At 41.2% G+C, this 21,680-nt stretch overlaps 1 protein-coding gene across 2 annotated transcripts in view; it reads left to right on the top strand.

Annotated features, from left to right (window-relative positions):
- Positions 1-21,680, top strand: part of LOC126238059 (ecdysone-induced protein 75B-like) — a 626,856-nt gene that overhangs the window by 517,963 nt on the left and 87,213 nt on the right. For both annotated transcript variants that reach the window (XM_049947766.1, XM_049947765.1), the window contains exon 6: positions 11,692-11,813. In XM_049947766.1, coding sequence (XP_049803723.1) covers positions 11,692-11,813 — 122 coding nt within the window. The remainder of the gene's footprint in view (positions 1-11,691; positions 11,814-21,680) is intronic.

Raw genomic sequence — 21,680 nt, 5'->3', positions numbered from 1 at the left:
ATCCCGTCTACATATGGGTCATAAGAGACGCAGCACAAGCTCGGACTGTGTCACGGATGTGGAACGAAATCGACCGTGCTGTTTTAAAGGAACTAACCCAGCATCTACTTGGAGATATTTGGAAATCACGGACAACATAAATTTGGTTGCCGGATGGAGGTTTGAACTGTCGTCCTCCCAAATCAGAGTCCGCTGTGCTAACTACTAAGCTATCTGCTACGTGCACAAACAATAACTCTTTGATTTCAGTCTCGTTGAACCCTTGCATCTTGTTTGTCTTGTGCCTTTGTCCCTCATCGGTGCAGGATCACCATAGTTGTTGACAGATTTGGCATGGTTAGTTTTAGGGATGGCCGGATGCGGTTCCTGTCGCGACGTCATTGTCCCCCCTTTAACCACGGACCCCTGGAATTAACATGTATACCTCAACTGTCTGCGTGGAAGTGAACGATAGCTTTCTAAATGTTGGCGAATCATGTAAGTGAGATGGGACTTGCGTACCAGCCCGGTATTCACCTAGTGGGATGTGGAAACCGCCTAAAAACCACATACAGGATGGCCTGCACACCGACCGTCATCGTTAATCCTCCGGGAGGATTCGATGGTGAGTTCGAGACTTTTACTGTTAAGCCGATCATTCTCAAAGATCTGGTGATCAGAATGTGACGTAGAATGAGATGTCTTTAAGACGCATCTTTCCTTTAAAAAATAAAAAAAAAAATCATACGAAACTAAATCTGTTGTTTCATTTCAAGATGAAAGAGGGTAGAGAAAATATCATGATCACAATGCGCAGCTGATAGTACTGCCTTCTGAAATATGGTATCTGTGTCGTATTCCAGGCCTGGTAGTTTCTGCAGGGTCTTCATGACGCTCTCCTACGAAACTAAATCTGTTGTTTCATTTCAAGATGAAAGAGGGTAGAGAAAATATCATGATCACAATGCGCAGCTGATAGTACTGCCTTCTGAAATATGGTATCTGTGTCGTATTCCAGGCCTGGTAGTTTCTGCAGGGTCTTCATGACGCTCTCCTACGTGTCAAACAAATCTGTGGTCATTCGTGTAGCCATTCTTCGTATATATTCAGTATCCCCTGATAGTCCTATTTGGTATGGATCCATGCACTTGACCAAAATTCTAGGGTGGGTCGTACGAGTCTTTTGTAAGCAATCTCCTTTGCAGACTGATCACATTTCCCTATTATTCTACCTACGATCTCCAGTTTGCCAACTTCTTTACGTATAAATGAGCCTATGTATCACTCCATTACATATCCCTACAAAGACTTACATCCATGTTTCTGCTTGAGATGACTCATTTCATTTGTGCCTAATTGTTCTTGTAGCAACAGGATACTATGTTTTGCGAAGTGAACAATTTTTCATTTATGAAGTTAAGTTTGCTATATTTCACTACTTTAAAATCTTATAAATATCCAAATGAATACTTGTGCAGCTTTGTTCGTTCAGTTCTTGAATATAGATAACGGTACACACACACGCACACACGCACACACACACACACACACACACACACACACATGATACACTCTTGCATTGTAGCAGGATTTATTCAGAAACTTTTTGGGGTCTAGAAGGAGTAGTCAAGGAGATATAATCACGTGACCTACATCTACATCTACATGGATACTCTGCAAATCATATTTAAGTGCCCGGCAGAGGGTTTTTCTACCCACCTTCACGATTCTCTATTATTCCAATCTCGTATAGCGCGGAAATAACGGACACATATATCTTTCCGTATCAGCTCTGATTTCTCTTAATTTATCATGGCGATCGTTTCTCCCTATGTAGGTCAGACCAAAGAAATATTTTCACATTCGGAGGAGAAAGTTGTTAATTGGAATTTCGTGAAAAGATTCCGCCGAAACGAAAAGCGTCTTTATTTTAATGATGTCCAACCCAAATACTGTGTCATTCCATTGACACTCTCTCGCCTATTTCACGATAATGCAAAACGTGTTGCCCTTCTTTGAACTTTTTCGAAGTACTCTGTCAGTCCTATCTGGTAAAGATCCCATACAGCGCAGCAGTATTCTAAAAGAAGACAGACAAGCGTAGTGTAGGCAGTCTCCTTAGTAGGTCTAAGTGTCCTTCCAATAAAACGCAGTCTTTGGTTAGCCTTCCCCACAACATTTGCTGCGTGTTCCTTCTAATTTAAGTTGTTCGTGATTGTAATTGCTAGGTATTTACGGCCTTTAGATTTGACTGATTTATCGTGCAACCGAAGTGTAACGGATTCCTTTTAGCACTCACGTAGATGATCTCACACTTTTCGTTATTGAACGTTCATTGCCAATATTCGCACTATACAGATATATTTTCTAACTGGTTTTGCAATTTGTTTTGATCTTCTGATGACTTTATTAGTCGATAAGCGACAGCATCATCTGCAAACAACCTAACACGGCTGCACAGATTATCTCCCAAATCGTTTATGTAAATAAACAACAGCTAAGGGCTTATAACACTACTTTAGGGAACGCCACAAATCACTTCTGTTTCACTCTATGACTTTCCGTCAATTACTACGAACTGTGACCTCTCTGACAGAAAATCAGGAATCCAGAACTGAGACGATATTCCATAAGCACGAAATTTCATTACAAGCCGCTTGTGTAGTACAGTATCAAAAGCCTTCCGGAAACCGAGAAATACGCAATCAATCTGAAATCCCTTCTCAGTTGCAGTAAACTCTTCATGCTAGTAAAGAGCTAGTGGTGTTTCACAAGAACGATGTTTCCTAAATCCATGTTGACTGTGTGTCAATAGAGCGTTTTCTTCCAGGTAATTCATAATGGTCGATCACAATATATGTTCCGCTATGTGTTTAAAATTAGCTGTATTGCCTGTTATAGTCTTCTCGTCACTTTGTAGGTGGCCAAACATACACTGATGGAATAAAATCACAGCACCAAAATATAATTTATGTAGAGTAATGAAATTTTCGGAGTACATGCCTAGGTAACATATTTAACTGATGAACGTTGCAAAGCAGCATGTCAATATGAGTGCAGGATAAGCTATTGCAGATGTGAAATACTGATACATAGATAACAGCTGCAACAGCCAGAATGCTGGATGCAAGCAAGCAAGCATGCCTGCATTGTGTTGCACAGGTTCCAGGTGTCAGTTTGCGGGATGGAGTTCCATGTGTGTCGCAATTTGTCGGTCAATACAGTGACGGTTAATGCTGTCTGTGGATGACGCTGGCATTATCGTCCGATGATATCCCACATGCGCTCGCCTGGAGACAGATCGGATGATCGAGCAGGCCAAGGCAACGTGTCAACACTCTGTAGAGCATGTTGCGTGACAACAGCGGTATGTGGGCGAGCGTCATCCTATTGGAAAATACCCCCTGGAATGCTGTTCATGAATGCCATTACAACAGGCCAAATCACCAGACTGACGTACAAATTTCCGGTGAGTGTGCGTTGGATAACCACGAGAGAGCTCCTGCTGTTATACAAAACCGCTCGCCCATATTATAACGCCAGATTTAGGTCCGTGTGTCTAACGCACAGACAGATTGGTTACAGCCCTCAACTGGCGTCCTTCTAACCAAGACATGACTATCACTGGTACCAAGGCAGAACTAGCTTTCGTCAGGAAACACAACATACCTTCATCCGTCCCTCCAATGAGCTCTCTCTTGACACCACGTTTTGGCGTCAGCGGAATGCACGATACAGGGCGTCTGCCTCGGAGCAGTCCTTAAAGTAACCGATTTGCAGTTCGTTGTGTCACTATGGTACCAACTGCTGCTCAAACTGCTGCTCCAGATACAGTACTTTCGCCAGAGTTATGCGCCGAACAGGACCTCTTACCTCTAGGTAGCGTCAACTGCCCGTCCGGAGTTCGATCTTCCTGCGACCATACCTTCTTCTGACTACCGCTGCCAGCAACGATAGTTACTTCCTTGTCAAGTCGTTCTGCAATATCGTTGAAGGTAAGTCCACCTCCTCGTAACGTCGTACGTTAGTAAGGTGTTGGCAATGGAGTCTGTTGTGGCGTAACAAGACAGCCACGCCACTCGGAAGTAGCCGAAAGGCACGCGTTAACTCACGCAGGCTAGTAGATAGGTCTGAAACAGGATACGTAATGAATGCTATAAAGAAAAGTACGTAGCTCCTGGAATACTTAACTTTAATCCATCCTTGTGGTACATCGCTCTTGACGATACAAGTGAGACTCTTTAGATACAGGCTATGTAATGCTAATGGCGCCTTGCTAGGTCGTAGCCATTGACTTAGCTGAAGGCTATTCTAACTATCTGCTCTGCAAATGAGCGAGGCTTCGTCAGTGTGCATCGCTAGCTAAGTCGTCCGTACAACTGGGGCGAGTGCTAGTCCGTCTCTCGATACCTGCCGTGTGGTGGCGCTCGGTCTGCGATCACTGACAGTGGCGACACGCGGGTCCGACCTGTACTAATGGACCGCGGCCGATTTAAAGCTACCACCTAGCAAGTGTGGTGTCTGGCGGTGACACCACAGAGTCTTTTTCGCCTTAAGGACATTCTTGACTAACATCAACTCACCGCTTCCAATCTCAAAAGCAACTAATGCTCACGACCGTTACAGCGTTTGTTTAGAGCAAACCTGATCTGCATCCTCCTAGTGGCGGTACCAGCGCCAGTCTAAGGCGACTAGCGTGAAGTCCGAATAGACGACATCTTTCATTGGTATAAACAAGACTACCAACTTTCGTTTATGTCGCTCATCTCCTTGTTGCTGTTGCGATTTTTATCCGCCTTGTATTTTCGCCTGAATACCATTCTATACTATACATAGGCTGAGGGATAGTTAGTGTAAATCATCTGCTTTTTAATAGTACATCAACAAATGTTGACAGTAATTTCAAATGGTTGACAACAATTTTCATGTTTAATTGACTACACTCTGAAAAGAGACCCACTCGAAATTCTAAATTTGTGGGCCGTGTAGGTCATTTTCGTGGTCTTATCGTGAAGTAAGACAACTGCTGCTATTAAATTTGCACAGTCATTTCAAATGTCAAGTCTCAGTTTAAAAAGCAATCGAGACTGTAGGTCAGTTATTACTGAAGCCTGAGATTATATTTTCATCCACACGTTGCTTTCTTGAGCCTGTTTCAACCGCCTTTTCTAAATTCACGAGCACACTGTTCATGGCAAATCTCAGCCGTGTTATGACATACTGCGTGTAGTTATCGGCTAACGGACCGTAATTCACACACAGAAGTAATGTTCAATTCGGTGCATGGGGAATATCTTTTGTGCTATTGCTCTAGCCTGTTACTGTAAACAGTTATATTTACCGTTCAACAGGTCTTTAATTCTGTCACATGCTTCGTATATCATGAGACCAGAAGGCAATTAGAAAAGGCCTGTACCTCGACGATAAACTGTTGTAGTTACCCGATATATTACATGCGTACAAAGGCGAATAAGATATTTCGAATTTCTGTAACTGCATCTCTATAGTTCAGATATAAAGGGCGGAAAGAACTGGGTCACACGAGACCACAAATAACAATGGCAGATATTTGACCAAGCTTTGCGGTGTGCAGCGCACGCACCTTACGTGCTGTTATGCTGCAGTGCACTCGTTGCAGTGGGTTGGATGTAGCTGCAAATTCTTAACGCAATTATTCTGTAAATTCACCCTTTCTATATTTTGGATTTGTTTTAATATAATTTAGAAATTAGATTTTATATTTTCTTATGCATTGTTTTATTCACCTCCATAGTTTTAATACTTCTTGGTATACTAGGTGTACAGAAGAATGTCAACGTTTGTAAAAAAACTCACTAACAAGATAACGGGAGTTGCACACAGGACTCTTGAAAAATATGGCCGCCACGGGAATGTAACTGTAATGGTATTGCTTAACATCGAGCAAATATGCTAAGGGGTAACATTCAGAAAGGTATAAACGCTGGAAGGCGAATGGAAATCTATATAGCGCTACATACTTTTTAGCGAAGTGGACAAGGAAACCGCTAGCTATTACACGTGAAGAGTTATTAATAAACATGGGGAAATACTGTGAACATACAGGGGCCAGAGGCATCTAACTGTTTATAGGTTCAATTTTGGATCTTAGTGTTCCCAACTATTCCCATTTTTTTCGTATACATCTGTATATTGATCCACCATTTATTCGTTTCATGCTAACAACAAATTCGTGTATGTGGTAATTACTTCATCTCTCATTCAATGTACGTGGCATCCTAGGAACAGGCTCTCGGCCCCACGACGACTGTATCCCACTGCAATGCGTGACACTCATGTTTTGGTTAAGCAAATCTGGGACCAATGTGTAGCCCTGATTTGAATCTCCTCTACCTCGTACGTTAATCGAAAGACTCACAGCCCCATCCTCAAAACGTTAAAACTGGTCGAACAGAAGTTTTGCAATCAATATCTCTCTTGCGTGAATTGACCTTGTGAGGATTCGTCCAACAAATGTGAGCCTGCACATCTGATTTCGACACAGTTACTTTCATGTCATCGTGTCCCTTTAAATAACTCCTCAAATACACCGTCAATCCGAAAAGCTTGAACACACGATTAATGAAATTAGAGAAATGTTGAGATGGTTGTTTTAATGCGGTAGATGTTTTACGTAGCTTCCCACCACTTGATTGCAACGCACAGAACGTTCATACAACCATTTGAAACTGTCAGGAAAGAGTTTCTTTGGGATGTTTTTCAACTTGCACGTCAGATAAGTATGAATGTGTCTTACGTGGTGAAAACGTTTTCCATTAAAGAAATTTCCGCACTTTGTCGATTTGTGGTAGGTTCACACTGACAGCGCCAAAACTTATCACCGGTCACGATGATTGCCACAAAAGAATTCTCCATCACATCGCAGCAAGCGCCTAAGCTTCGCTTTTTTTTTGTTTTTTTTTTTTTGTTCAGGAGTCAACGCGTGCCGGGCAAACCTGTTGCCGCCGTAGTTGCTGCGCTGATTTCGCTTCTAAGCCAGGAATAAAAGCAATCTCAGAACGTTTTCGACAGACAGTATACGAGCGTAGATAACTGAGGCCTGCGAATGAGTTCAGATGTAGATCACACAGTCAAACGATTTCGGAGCATTTCGTCTGTTTCCCTCGATACATATTATTTATCTTCCATGTCGTTTATTTATGTTTAGATTCATCTGTCATTGTTTGGACTAGGCACCAATTATCTGTCAGTCTGTCAACTTTAGTGAACAACTAGTACACAACTGCTTCGTTGAGGCTTTGAGTTATCTGTCAGTAATTTGCAAACACAGAAGAGCGAAAGATTTATGACCACATCTTTCATACGTTTTCCTCCGCGTTTGGAATGCTATACAGCAGTTATTCTGCTTGGCATTGATTAGGTAATTCCTCCTGCGGTTCCCGGAGCTATGTGGCACCACATGTTTACAAAATGGTTCAAATGGCTCTGAGCACTATGGGACTCAACTGCTGAGGTCATCAGTCCCCTAGAACTTAGAACTAGTTAAACCGAACTAACCTAAGGACATCACAAACATCCATGCCCGAGGCTGGATTCGAACCTGCGACCGTAGCGGTCTTGCGGTTCCAGACTGCAGCGCCTTTAACCGCACGGCCACTTCGGCCGGCACACATGTTTACACATAGGTCACGCAGTATCCGCAAATTACGTCCCGGGGTTTTGTGGAGCATGCCAGATGTGTTGCATCGGCCTCAAATCAGGTGGCCGAGTTATCAACGGCAGCCCACTATCATGTTCCTACAAGATAATGTTTGGACAACATGGCAAGATATGGGTGTCGTCAGCTTGCGTGCCCCATGTTCAACAGTGAGTGCTGATGCACACCGAAACATCTGTGCATGTACCAAAATTGTACTCTGTCTGGAGATATACCGCCGCCTCCATCCTTAACGTTCCCTAATGAGGCATGATCCAACACTTTGTCTCGAATTGGTGGCTTCACTGTTCTTCATTCACTTTCCACAGGTGCTCTCGTCAGTAAAACGCAAATAGTTGTCCAGCTTCGCCGATTCCGAGACTTTCGTTCCCAAGCACCAGTCCATAACATTCTATACGTTCCTAAGTTGCTTAGGCCTATGTCAGCGAATTTCATTTGTGGCAAGTATCGTCTGAGTTCCTATTACATGCTTTCCTTATCACGTGATTAGAGTGTGTCTCCTGACACATTATACCGATCCTAGCACTCGAGGTGTCCACCAGAGTTTCCACTTTAATCACTCCTGCAAATCTTTCACCCACCGTCAAAAACACACACAAACTACCACAGAAAGAATGAACAATACCTTTCTTCTTTCCGTTCAAACTCACTTTCGATTTATAATAAGAACCTGCACACTGCGGAGGATGCAAACAACTAGCTAGACTGACCAAGCTGGTTCAAGCAAATTTTGCCGGCCCCGTTCGTCATTTAGAGGGGGCGGATACGTCATGAGCCTGGCGCTCTGCCAAGTTGGCAGCCCTGCCAGGCTGCCGGCCGCAGGTCGCGGCGGCACACCGCGCCTCTTTGTTTGCCTGTCAACCACGACCTCGTTATTAACTCGCACCCGGACAATGCACAGCGCGTGCTACTATGACGATGGGCCGTCCTTCTTATGGAGCTATGCTGCGGGCTGGGAACGAGTAATGAGATTATTCTTATCATCATTATTATTATTTCTACTATTAAACGTAGAAAAACTGCTTAAAATGTAGTAGTTGTCGCCTACGTTATTAGACCAGGTCGCCCATGCATTTCATCTTCTGGCTGCAGAGTCGAACAAGAGCCTTACATGCTAACAATGGCGCCCGTTCATAGTATGCTAAGGAGGCGTCATTTATCTACCAGAATTACTCTGCACCGTGTTTAACCTGAGGTTATAGTAAAGGTGGCAGTGTGTTGGCTTGGATGTACAATAAATAGAAGAAGCTTTAGCGTCATGGAGTAATATCATCATACATGGACGATTCTGTTAAGTGTACATGAAATACGTTCTGTGTGGGATAGATAGAATAGCTGTATAGATGTGTTTGTTCTCACGCTTCAACAATCACTGTGACATCCTGTGAAATTACTATACTAGTCTCTTTGGCAGCATTTGATAACGTCCGCTAACAAGTAACCTGTGTTAGACGATCTCTGAACACAATTTAAGAGACGAAATAAAACACACCAGGAATACAGAGGGAAGGAAGTGAGATTGGGTATTAAGTCTATCGGCTACACATCATTAGCCAGCAGAAAAAGCTCGGATTTGAAAAAGCTGAGGGAGCACACTGCTTGCTTTTTAATGGGATGTCCTTCATTCAGTTCCCAACACGTATAAAGTAAATACTTCTTATGTTTTTCTTTGTGGGAGAAGTTGGGTGACGTGCGTGGGCAAGGCTGGGGCGGTGTGGGACGGATGTTTTCATCGGTCTTCTGGCTCATATGATGTACGACACCACTCCATCACGACTACTTCCTCTTTCCAGCTTACTCATCACAGAGTAGTGTTTAGAATCAGAGTGCAATCTCTTTCTTCTCAAACCGAGAAATTTAGTTATTCCCCGTTGTTACGGAACATTTTCTGACATCTTCTCCCTCCTTGTTGTCAGTTTTTTCCACATATTCCTCACCTCGCCGTTTAAGTGGAGAAACAACTCATATCTTACCAGTCAATTAAAATTTAACATCCTTCTATAACACTGCATGTCAAACACTTCAATGCTCTTCTTTTCCGTTTTTCAAAAAAAAAAAATGTTCAAATGTGTGTGAAATCTTATGGGACTTAACTGCTAAGGCCATTAGCCCCTAAGCTTACACACTACTTAACCTAAATTAACCTAAGGACAAACACACACACCCATGCCTGAGGGAGGACTAGAACCTCCGCCGGGATCAGCCGCACAGTCCATGGCTGTAGAGCCTTAGTCCGCTCGGCTAATACCGCGCAGCTTTCCGTTTTTCTTCCAGTCGATGATTAACTTACATACAATGATTAACTTACATACATGTAGCCTTCCCCAAAAAATGTATCCCGAAATTAAAGCCTATGTTCCATACAACTGGACTTTTCATAGCGAGGAAAGCGCTTTTTTTTCTGTGCCAGTCTTGCTCTTATGCCCTTTCTGTCCGAAGGCTGGTTTGATGCTGTTCTCCATGCTAATCTATAAGGCACAAGTCTTTCGTACCTTCATTACTACTCCACCCTGCGCCCATTGAAAACTGCATACTGTAATCGAATATTGGTCTCTCAGTGCAACTCTTACCGCAACATTTCCTTCCATAAAAAAAAAAAAAAAACTGAAGATTGCTTCATACCTCAGTATGTGTTGTATCAAGCGATTTCTTCTTATAGTCAAGTTCTTTTTTCCTAAATAGACTCAGTACCGGTGCCTCATCACTTACGCTGACCAGCTATGTAATCTTGAGCGTTCTCCGGCGGCACCAGAGACAAAAAATTTCGGTACCTTGTTGGTTTATCGTCCACCTTTCACTCCTCTGTGTTTATACTGCAAACAAATGCCTTCTTAAAAATGTTTTTCTTGCCAGTGCCATTACAGAGCATTCCAGATTCCACCACGTAATACATCAGTTTACCTTTTTCTCTATGGCGACATCCACCTGATCACTACTCGCCCTGAGTCCGCATAGAGAAGTAATTCATCTGCGGGATATTATCACTAAAAGGATGCCGTTGACATTTTGGTATACAGTAGAGCTGCTTGTCCTTGGTAAAATAACGGCTATTGTTTCACTTTGCTTTCATAGCAGATTCCACAGCTAATATCACAAGATCACACTAGTCAGTTATCCAGACAAATGCTCTCTAAGTGTACTAATGGCTGCTTACTTTCTTCAGGTACCACTTCTTAATATTGACTCTCCACAGATACCTCCCCAACGTTTTTGTTCCTACTGTACGGCTTTCAATCTCGTTGATCTACATGTGACGTGCCTCCGCAGCAAGGCTCATGGGTCGTGATGGGATGTCTGAGTCCATTCAAAGCGCAAAGACTATCAACAGCAAAACAATTCTAAGCATTCGACTCAATTTGGATTAACAGTATACAAGCGAATAACTGATTCAGGTACAGACGAGTGTCGCACTGTGATTGACAGCGGAAAGAGTGCACACAAGTTCGTTGGCACTCTACAAGGAGGTAGAAGAATCCAATGTCATTGGTGGTAGATGTTCCACTGCCATATTTAACTGGCAAAGAGAGGAGAGGTGGTTACGTGACATTTCTGATGATCAGACTATTGCGCTAATAGCCTGGATTACGTTCCAAAGTCCCCCACAGTGCTTCACAGAGTGAGGGCTTGTGACACTATAATGGTGGTCCATCCGTAATATGTGGTATTAAGGTCAGTGGACTCTTAGTGATAGTCGAGATGAGAAGGCAATGTGTCGACAACAATTTTCCCCGCATCCTTCTCTCATCATCAAACAATACAACACCACAGTATACATACAAATCCATTATAGTCAACGTATACCCTTCGCACATAATCCTCACACAAGGTAAGGAAGAGGAGAGACACCATGTGTAGATGAAAAAAACCCTCCCCAGTCATGCGGATGAATCTACTCCTCGGCGCCACCCAGCCAAAACGCAACAAAACTTTCTTTTCTGACTTACTTAGGAATCCCGTGATCTGTAGCTCCATGTGTTGCAAAAGCAATCTGTAGTATGATTTTTGTGCCGTTGCAGAACGCGATGCGCAGAAACCGTGGCTGCCAGACGACGAGGGCAGCGGCTTCAGCTCTGAAACAGAACTCGACGACGAAGACCTATTCCTGCAGCAGCGCAGGGCTGCGCGCCGAGGGCGCAAGGTAAGGTACATCCTAATCCGAGTCAGAAGGCTCCGCATATTTACCCAAACATTCCAGATTGCCATACTCGAAACTGACGAAAACGGCGGAAAAGGCTACACTTGATTTCTGAACTAGATGTCATATTTATACACCCCTCTCCTTTTTGCAAATGTGTCAGTAGATAGGTGTATAGTATATGACTGCTAAGTGTGAGACACAGTACTTTTTATTAAACCAAACACTAAGCTTTCATCTTGTTCGATTCATACATGTACCACTGAATGAATGGACTTCGCGAAAGCCGACATTAGTCTAATTCTGGATTTAACATTTCTGTGAGTTCAGTAGTTAGAAGGCTGCGGACTATTAACTGTTTCTGTCATGAAATCATATTTTTACTATTGTCTAAGCTAGTATTATCGTGTAACACAATTTTTTTAGAGATTGTCTGTTACGGATTATAAAATATTTACACAACCCTCCTGCCAGTGAAAAGAATATGTGGTAATGTGCTTTCAGTTCAGTATCGTATGAATTCAATAGGTTCGTGCAGTATTCTGCTATGGAAAGTGCAAGTGATCTCCTTCAGCTACAAAGTGCAGTTGACAGTCCAGAGGCTGGATATGTTCTAATTCACACAAACTGGACAATTGGTTGGTGTTTTGCATAAGCAAACTACTCACTTATGGTGTTATACAGCATTTGTTTAAGCGAAGTTTATGACACAATTATTTTCATGGCTTTAATTTATGACCCACTACCATAACATGGCTACTCCACACTTAATCCTGTCGCAGTAGCTCACTTGTGCTCTTATCCATTATTTATTTACAACTAATTTACGATCCAATGTCATAACATGGCTACCTTTTTATTTCAGATACCTTATCTTATTTATTATGATATATGCATCATATTGGTCACATGATGTGCAACTCTGTACTTAGTTTGCTTTATTGTAATTCCAATGTTGAATCACAATCTTTATTTCTAATCAGGTAACTAACTTCGACTTGTAATTATCGTTTTTAGACCTAGAAAAATATAAGCACATAGAAAGAGCCTAATTTAGAGATGCATTCCTAACTATATGAGTGTAGAGTGGGAAACACTATAAACAACTATATAACATATCCATACCTGATTATCATGCACTTGAAGACAATGCGATGTTTGTAGTGCATCTGTAAATTAGGCTACATCCATGAGCTTGTATTCTTCCAGGTCTGAAGATGTTCATCATTGACCGAAATTAATTACTTGACTGCAAATAAGTATTGTAATTCAAGACTGGAATTATAATAAATCAAGCATTTTTTGAATAGCTGGAAACTTCTTCGTGACTGTGACATAACTTATGTATTTCGAGTGATACTATTTATTCTCGAACTTGTACACTCTTGCAGTCTTCGGAGCTGTGTGGATGATTTTTTCCGAAAGGAGATAGTATGTCGCCAGACTCATTCATTCTGCACACCGACTTGAATAGTGTTTTGTTGCCACTTCCTCCAATGATTTTAGAAATTCTGATGTAATATTGTTGATCCCTTCCGCTTTATTTGATCTACAGTTTTCCAAAGCTCTTTTAAATACTGATTCTAATATTTGATCACTTATCTCTTATAAATCGACTCCTTTCCCTTCTTCTATCACATCAGACATATCTCTCCCCTCATAGAAGCCTTCATTGTATTCTTTGCATGTATTTGCTCTCTCCACTGCATTTGTTAAATGCAGAGGAGAATTCCTGTTTCACTCTTGATGTTGCCGCCCTTGATTCTAATTTCACCGGATGTTGTTTCGATTTGTCTATATGCTAAGTCTGTCCTTCCAGCAATCATTTGTTTTTCGATTTTTCTCATTTTTCCTGCAGCCATTTCGTCTTAGCGTCCCAACACTTTCTATTTATTTCATTCCTCAGCGACAGTATTGCGGTATTCCTGAATTTATCTGAGCATTTTTGCACTCTTACGTTGGAGAAATTGCTTTTTCAATGACTATCTGTTATCAAAAGACCCATCAGAACTTTTATTTCTACACTACCATATTTTACACAATTCTTCTCAAATTCCTTTTCCTCATATCTCCTTTAACCCATTATATTCTCTCTAACATGTGAAGAAATATATAGTTCAGATGATTCTTTTGGTGTTATAACAGTTTTGAAAGGAAAGCTTGACTGTATCAACTTGAGATTTTATTATATTATGTTTCCTTTCCTTTGTTTCCTTCTGTGGAATTTAATTCCATTCAAATCCATTACATCTAAGTAACACATTTTCAGTATCTTAATATTGTTGGTATCATCTTCTAGGTTCAAAATATCTGCTACATTATATGTATCACTTACTTCCTGACAACACTTACCGTTTTTCCTTCCCTGTCTTTATGTTTATAATTTCATATGATGTCCGAATCTTCATCACTGAAATCGATAAGATCATCAGATTCTTCCAATATTGGAAGAACTTCTTCATCTGTCAATTTTCTCGAAATCATGTTCTAAGACCAACAGCTAATATGGTTTGTATCTACCAGATATCACTCAATAATGTGGGATCTTCAATGAACTATAATTGAAGTAAATAAATAAGAAGACTGTAAAACGAGTCTGAGTTACTTGGGTCAAGCATCAAGCATAAATATATCCGAAAATTAATTTCGTTACTAAAAGACAATATAAAATCTTTGTACTTATCATCTACAGGAGCAAAACATAATGCTTTTAGAATAGTGAATGACGAAATCGTAGTATAAATATTTACAACTAATAAAAATGTAGAGTAATGAGACTCTGAGACTCACCTTAGACGGTCTAGGAGTAATGGCTAGTAGAAATGGAGAGTATAATATATGAAGAACAGAATGGTTTTGGATCAGGACGCACATGTATTGATGGGGTTTCCATATCATGAAATCTGACAGAAAAGTCAATTGCCAGAAGAACAGAAACTCATTGGGTATGCATGGATTTCCTCACAGCCCATGATACGGTATGACAAAGCAGTCCGTGGATACATATGTGGATTACTGGTTGTGTCAACTACTTAAGTCAAACTAGTCAAACAGATCTATGAAACGATGTGTGTTACGTCAAAGTAGGAAATACAGCGTCACCAGGATTTCCTGTTGCAAAGGGGCTACACCAAAGATGTGTAATGGCACCAGTGTTATTTAATAATTTCTACGTATGTGGCACTTAAAACCTCCAGGAGCAAATGTGAAGGCATGGGAGTCCCTGTGCAGGACGAAATCTTGTACACACTGCTCTTTGCTGCTGACTAATTCATAGCAGCAAGAGACCTGGATAAACTAAGGACGTGGTTGGGAAATTAGAAGAGGAATATGAAAAAGGGGGCTAACAATTAGCTTGAAAGAACCAAAGTATCTTATGGTTGGTTTGAACATTAAAGGCAACGTGGAGGCTGGACACAGTAAGACCAAGGGATGTAAGTTTTTTAAGTGTCTGGGTTCATGAAGTCATCAAATGGAGAAAGTGAAGATTATGTAAATAACAAAACCGAGCAGTGCAAAAGGACCAACAACGACTTAGCTTGGTCTTTTGAATAATAAAACAACAAAAAGGACCACAAACGTGAGATATCATTCAGTTGCTGAAAAGAGTGGTATGTACAGAACGGAAAAATGGGTAGTAAACAAGCACCAGGTAATCAACTTGCTTCCACTAAAGATAGACTTTTGGAGGCGATGTTTTGGGTTTTCCAAGTTGAACTGTCTAACAAATACTAACATAAGAAAGGCTATTGATGTCGTAAATCAGTAATAAACTCAGTGAAGACGAAATGTATAGAATGGTATAGCCTTCACAACAGGATGGACGGCTGCTGGTGATGGCAGTGGACCACAACAGAAACAAATTGCATAGGCGATATGGGAGCAGCTGTGGTCAAGATGTCTAGGATGTGATGGATTTCAGAGTCCTACTAGGGGAGCCTGGATGATCAGAGGAAGTGGAATAAAGGAAGGAAGAAACGGCATGAGCTGTAGAATACTTGCAGTATGGTGATGATGAAACGCAGTAAGATACATGGTAAGGATGATAAATTTGGTAATAAACTGGGTTCAAAATAAACATGTCACCTAGAGGGAGAGGAGGAATGGAGATAGGAGGGAGGTCATAAAACAGAGGTGTGGTTGGAGGAGTGAGAGGGGATCAGATATTATCCTGCTCCCTTGTGACACAGACACAAAAGTAGTGAGATTCGCACCAGAGCAGGCTTAGTTTCTATACTTTTACCATCTACAGCTTTCACTAGTATCGTGGAAGTTATTTCCAGATGCATTAACAGATGTCCTGTGGTACCATACCTTCGTATGTACGAATGTGAACTATGTACAACGATATGGAGCTACAATGAACAAAAAATTAATCATACGATGCTCATATAAGACGTAAATCAAACAAACAGTGGCTGTAACAACCATATCAAAAAATAACTTGCACAAGAGGCAAGTTCAATGAACATTTTGATTGTAATAGTGCAACAAAAATGAGACTCATTGTACGTCTGCAGCAATAAAAGAATCAAACAAATATATAGTCAACAGTAAAACTCGAAATCTAAAGTAAAAATCTGTCACAGTACTCAAAAGGATGAATGTGCCATGCGTAATAAAGCCATAGACAAACAGAAAACATAGATGGCTCATCGTTGCACTAAGTAATTGGTCGACAGCGAAATAAAATATTTGTGTATCGACTAGTACTTACATGACTGTTCCCCGTTCATAGCAGTAACATAACGTAGACAAAAATGGCACGGTGGTGTGCAAATGTATACAGTTACATAGATCAACATATAAAAGGAATACTTGCTATCAGAGTTTCAGTTGTGTGTAAAGACAACAATATAATAACTAAAGATATTTAACAATCAAATTATATAAGAAACGTGGGCCAGGCAATGGTGTCAGTGTTAGTTACAAGAAAATTACATGCAGAACATGTGACAGGAGTATGGTTGGTTACCACCACAAGAAATTTAAAATTACTGTTTGGACAACACATCATATTACAAAATAAAGTTTACAGCAACTGTGAGAAGACAGATCGCACAAAACGGAGACCACATCATGTGACTTGAAGGTGATTCAACTGCCAGTTATACGTGAGGTGTAGAAAACTGGAGGAATATAGAAGTAGTAGCACACAGTACTTGGGCTAGAAATTTTGTTGTGCATCGTTAGCACAACACGATAAATTTATTTTTATTTTAGTTCCTCAAAATTACTAAAGAAGTAGTTCTGATTAAGCTTTCTTACCCATTTAATACTCGATGAAAATTGTGCTCGGGTACATTTCTAAGATTGTCAGTAGGTGTGAGCGGGTGCCACCTAGGGTTTTTAGAAGTGCGGCGGTGAGGGGGTGGGGAGGGGGAGGAAGTGGTCTTAGCAGGAACTTTTGCCATTCTATTCTCGCATGTGTCAATGTCGTACTACTCCGTGATCAAGCCACAGGAGGGCGTGAAAGAGAATAAAAAAAAAAAAAAACATAAGGTCTCTCTGCCACCACGGATCAAGTTCAAATTTCGTTAAATGGTTTTAAACAATCCCTAGTGTTTCCCGCCTGTACACAAGAGCAAGAAACTGCGGTCTCGCCAAACGAGTGCTATCATGACAATGCGGATGCAGCCCCAGTTTGTCCAAAGAGAAGGGTTTGAACATCTGAGGGTGTCAGTATCAAAAGTTGTCAAAAGGTCATCGAGCTGCGAACTGTAGTTTTCGACCACGAAATGTGTGGGAATAAAAGTTCCATGGAAAGGCGCAGTTCCACTGACACCCTTCCTGCCATCCCTTTAGACCTTTTAGTTAAGATTCTGCGTGGCGGTGTGTCTGAAATGTTTTCCTCGGCCACACATAAGAAAACCTGTTGATTTTAAAGCTGAGCGTCGTGAATCTAACCTCCAAAGCAGAGGCGTCAAACGAACGCGTGAAATATGGATATCAGGGGCTGTGATGACATCTCAATTTTGTGACACTTCCAATCCGAAGTCATTAACCCACTTTACACCTCACATGAACTTCTGACATCTGGCCTGTTTTCGTACGTGTCGACACCATGGTCTCTGAAGCGCCGTCGAACCAAAGGACGATGTCGTAGAGCGTCTCGCTTTTTATCATTACAGAGGAACATTTTCGCACATTTGAGGCAAATTTCAGACACAAGCGTCAGAATTGGGGACAAGTATTAGTTTCCGAAAAAGTGATCCCTTAATTCGGCTGTACAGTGCATTTTATTGAGCAGCCAATTTCTATTTCCAAAGTAAAAATTATTTTACGATGCATAGCACATCATAGAGATGCAAAATTACTTAAGTTAACCTCGTTACCCTAAAATAAATTTGAAAAATCATTCATACAACGATAGTAATATACTGTTTTCTCTTTTAAGGTGTCGTACTTTTATAGAATTTATTTTCCTGTTCATTAATGAAAATCAGTGCTAAGATGCCAGCCAGACATTCTGAAGATAAATTTCGCCATTAAATTTAAAATGATTATGAGATAATGACAGATCAAGTAATTCAGCCAATTCAGTGACTTTACCAGTACTACGTGTTACGTGCAATAGCAGATTGTTCTTAATAGTGTGCAGATAACCTTCAATCAGAACACTAGTATGTAAATGACCATTGTCAAGTAATAATAATTGAGCGTTTTTCGGTAATTTATGGCCTGTTAAAGTTTTAGTAAGTTTCTATTTTTTCTATCAGAAGTGTTTCGAAAAGCATAGCCTCTTTCGACTTCTTATTCAGTGCTTTGTTAAGCTTGTATTTTGGACATTTAGTATTATTAACAAGTGACTTAATTTTCCTATGAACATTCTTACGACTCTGCTATGTTTACTGGAGGCTACTGGGATTCACCATTTTCACAGATCTCCTTTCATAATCAGCAAATAGGAATGCGGTATTATCTATTTTTCATTCGAGGTTGTTGTAGAACGTCCCTGCAGGATCCTTTTTTGTTTCGATGACCTTTTTATGTTATAAGTTTGACTAAAATTTTATTACGCTTGATATCTTCTTCCTTTTTAATACTTTCACAGCTTTTAACTTAAGATTTTTTTTGTTTTTACTATTTACTATGTATTTGTTTGATTCTTTTTTTCCTACAGCTATAGAGCCAGTCTCATTTGTGTTGTTTTGTTACAACCAAACTTTTCATTGAAGTTGCCTCTTATAAAAGGCACGTTATGATTATTATTAAAACATTCACTTTCTGTCGAACTGTCATCCTATACGAGGATGGCACGTTCAATACTTCTTGGTTTCGTATAACACTGCGTAGGTGCAACTATTTCATGTTAAGATAATACTGAGGATGATGCTCGTTCCGCCCTTTATAAGCTGACATTTTTACGATGTGTGCTCAGTTGTTCCCTTTGTATTTGTGTATACCTTCATACACTGTAAGCTTGAAGATAATTCTGTAACAAGAGATTTTTGCTAAGGCGACTTTCTGCTGTGTGTGTGTGTTTGTGTGTGTGTGTGTGTGTGTGTGTGTGTGTCTGTGCTTGTTTGCAGATCGGAGGTTGGTTATATTGACAACTGAAACTAGTCAAGTATCACATTTCAAAATTTATATATGTCCGCGATCTAGGTAATTAAAAGGCTTTTTAAATTTCATAGAATTTCATTCGTACTAGTCTTCATTATTTTTCTCTTTCTTCGGTGTACTCTCAGTCCACTATCGGTGCTCAGTGGACTGTTCATACCACACAGAATAACATGCAGCAGTTGTTTGAATTCACTGCAGATGGCATCGCTCTCAATGGATTTTATACTCTTTCATCCTGATTTCTAATCCTGTTCTTGAAATTATCTCTTGTCTCTGTCATTGCTTCTTCGATGTACAGCTTAAACAGAAGGGTAGAAAGACAGCAACCCAGTCCAACATCCCTTTTTAATTCGAGCACTTGCCGGCCATGTGGGCTAGCGGTTCTAGGCGCTTCAGTCTGGAACCGCACGACCGCTACGGTCACAGATTCGAATCCTGCCTCGGGTATAGATGTGTGTGATGTCCTTAGGTTAGTTAGGTTTAAGTAGTTCTAAGTTCTAAGGGACTGATGACCTCAGATATTAAGTCCCATAGTGCTCAGAGCCATTTCAACCATTTTTGATTTCGAGCATTTCGTTCTTGGTCTTCCATTTCTACTGATCCTTCTTGCTTTTAATCGACTTTCCCTGTCACTTGAACCTAATTATCTGTGAATTACTAACGTCTAGCACCATTTTACACTGTCGACAGATCTGTTGAGAGTGTCTTGATATTTCTATAGTTCTGCTTCCATTACTAAGTCTGAACTGCCCCTCTTGTGTGTGTACCTTCCTTTGCGCGAAACCGATCGTCACCTAAGAGATGCACTGTTTTCATCTCCATTGATATGTAAATCTTTCTTGTCAGCAACTTATATGCACTAAGTGTTAGATAGATTGTTCTACAGTTATCGCAGTCTTTTTCCTATTCAGTATTCGGAATCGTGTGTATTATATTTTTCCGGGAATCGGATGGTGTGTCCCCAGTAGCATAGATTCCACACATCAACATGATTGTTGATTGATTCCCTTTTTCCGAAAAGATTTTAGAAATTCTTCTGCCTTAATTATCTGAAGTCTACCAACAGCTTTATCATTCTTTGAAAACAGTATTGTATCCGCTATGTAACCTCATCGACTCTTACGTTTTCTTCTGTTACGTCAGCCTACCGTCTCTGCCACTCCTGGAAGCCTTATTTTTATTCTACCTACCTGTCCGCTCTTTTCACTGTGTTTAAACAGTGGAATTACTGTTGCACCGTTACTGTTGGTACCTTCGATTTTAATTCATCGATTGATCTTCTAACTTTTCTATGCAGAATCGGTCCTTGCGACAAACATTCTTCTTCTTCGATTACTTCGTGCACTGAAGAGCCAAAGAAACTGTTACACCTGCCTAATGTCGTGTAGGCCATCAGCGAGCACGCGAAAGCGCCGCCACATAACGTGGCATGGACTCGAGTAATGTCTGAAGTAATGCTGGAGGGAACTGACACCATGAATACTGCAGGGCTGTCCATAAATCCGTAAGAGTGCGAGGGCGTGGAGATATCTTCTGAAGACCACGTTGAAAGGCATCCCAGATATGCTCAATAATGTTCATGTCTTGAGTGTTTGGTGGACAGCGAAAGTGTTCAAACTCAGAAGTGTCTTCTTGGAGCCACTCTGTAGCAATTCTGGACATGTGGTGTGTCACCTTGTCCAGGTCCGTCGGAATGCACAATGGACATGAATGGATGCACGTGCTCAGCAGCATGCTTACGTACGTGTTACCTGTCAGAGTCGTATCTAGACGTATCAGGATTCCTATTTCATTCTAACTGCACACGCCGCACACCGTTACAGAGCCTCCACCACCATCAACAGTCACCTGCTGACATACAGTGTCCATGGATTCATGAGGCTGTGCCTATACCCATATACGTCCATCCGGTCCATACAATTCGAAACGAGACTCGTCGGACCAGGCGACATGTTTCCAGTCATCAATAGTCCAATGTCGGTGTTGACAAGCCCTAGAGAGGCGTAAAGCTTTGTGTCGTGCAGTCATCAAGGGTACACGAGTGGATCTTCAGCTCAGAAAGTCCATATCAAAAATGGCTCTGAGCACTATGGGACTCAACTGCTGAGGTCATTAGTCCCCTAGGACTTAGAACTAGTTAAACCTAACTAACCTAAGGACATCACAAACATCCATGCCCGAGGCAGGATTCGAACCTGCGACCGTAGCGGACTTGCGGTTCCAGACTGCAGCGCCTTTAACCGCACGGCCACTTCGGCCGGCTACGAAAGTCCATATCGATGATGTTTCTTTGAATGATTCGCA

Source organism: Schistocerca nitens, chromosome 1 (assembly GCF_023898315.1).
Source record: "Schistocerca nitens isolate TAMUIC-IGC-003100 chromosome 1, iqSchNite1.1, whole genome shotgun sequence".
Lineage (NCBI taxonomy): Eukaryota > Metazoa > Arthropoda > Insecta > Orthoptera > Acrididae > Schistocerca > Schistocerca nitens.
This window is presented reverse-complemented; position numbering and strand designations above follow the sequence as displayed.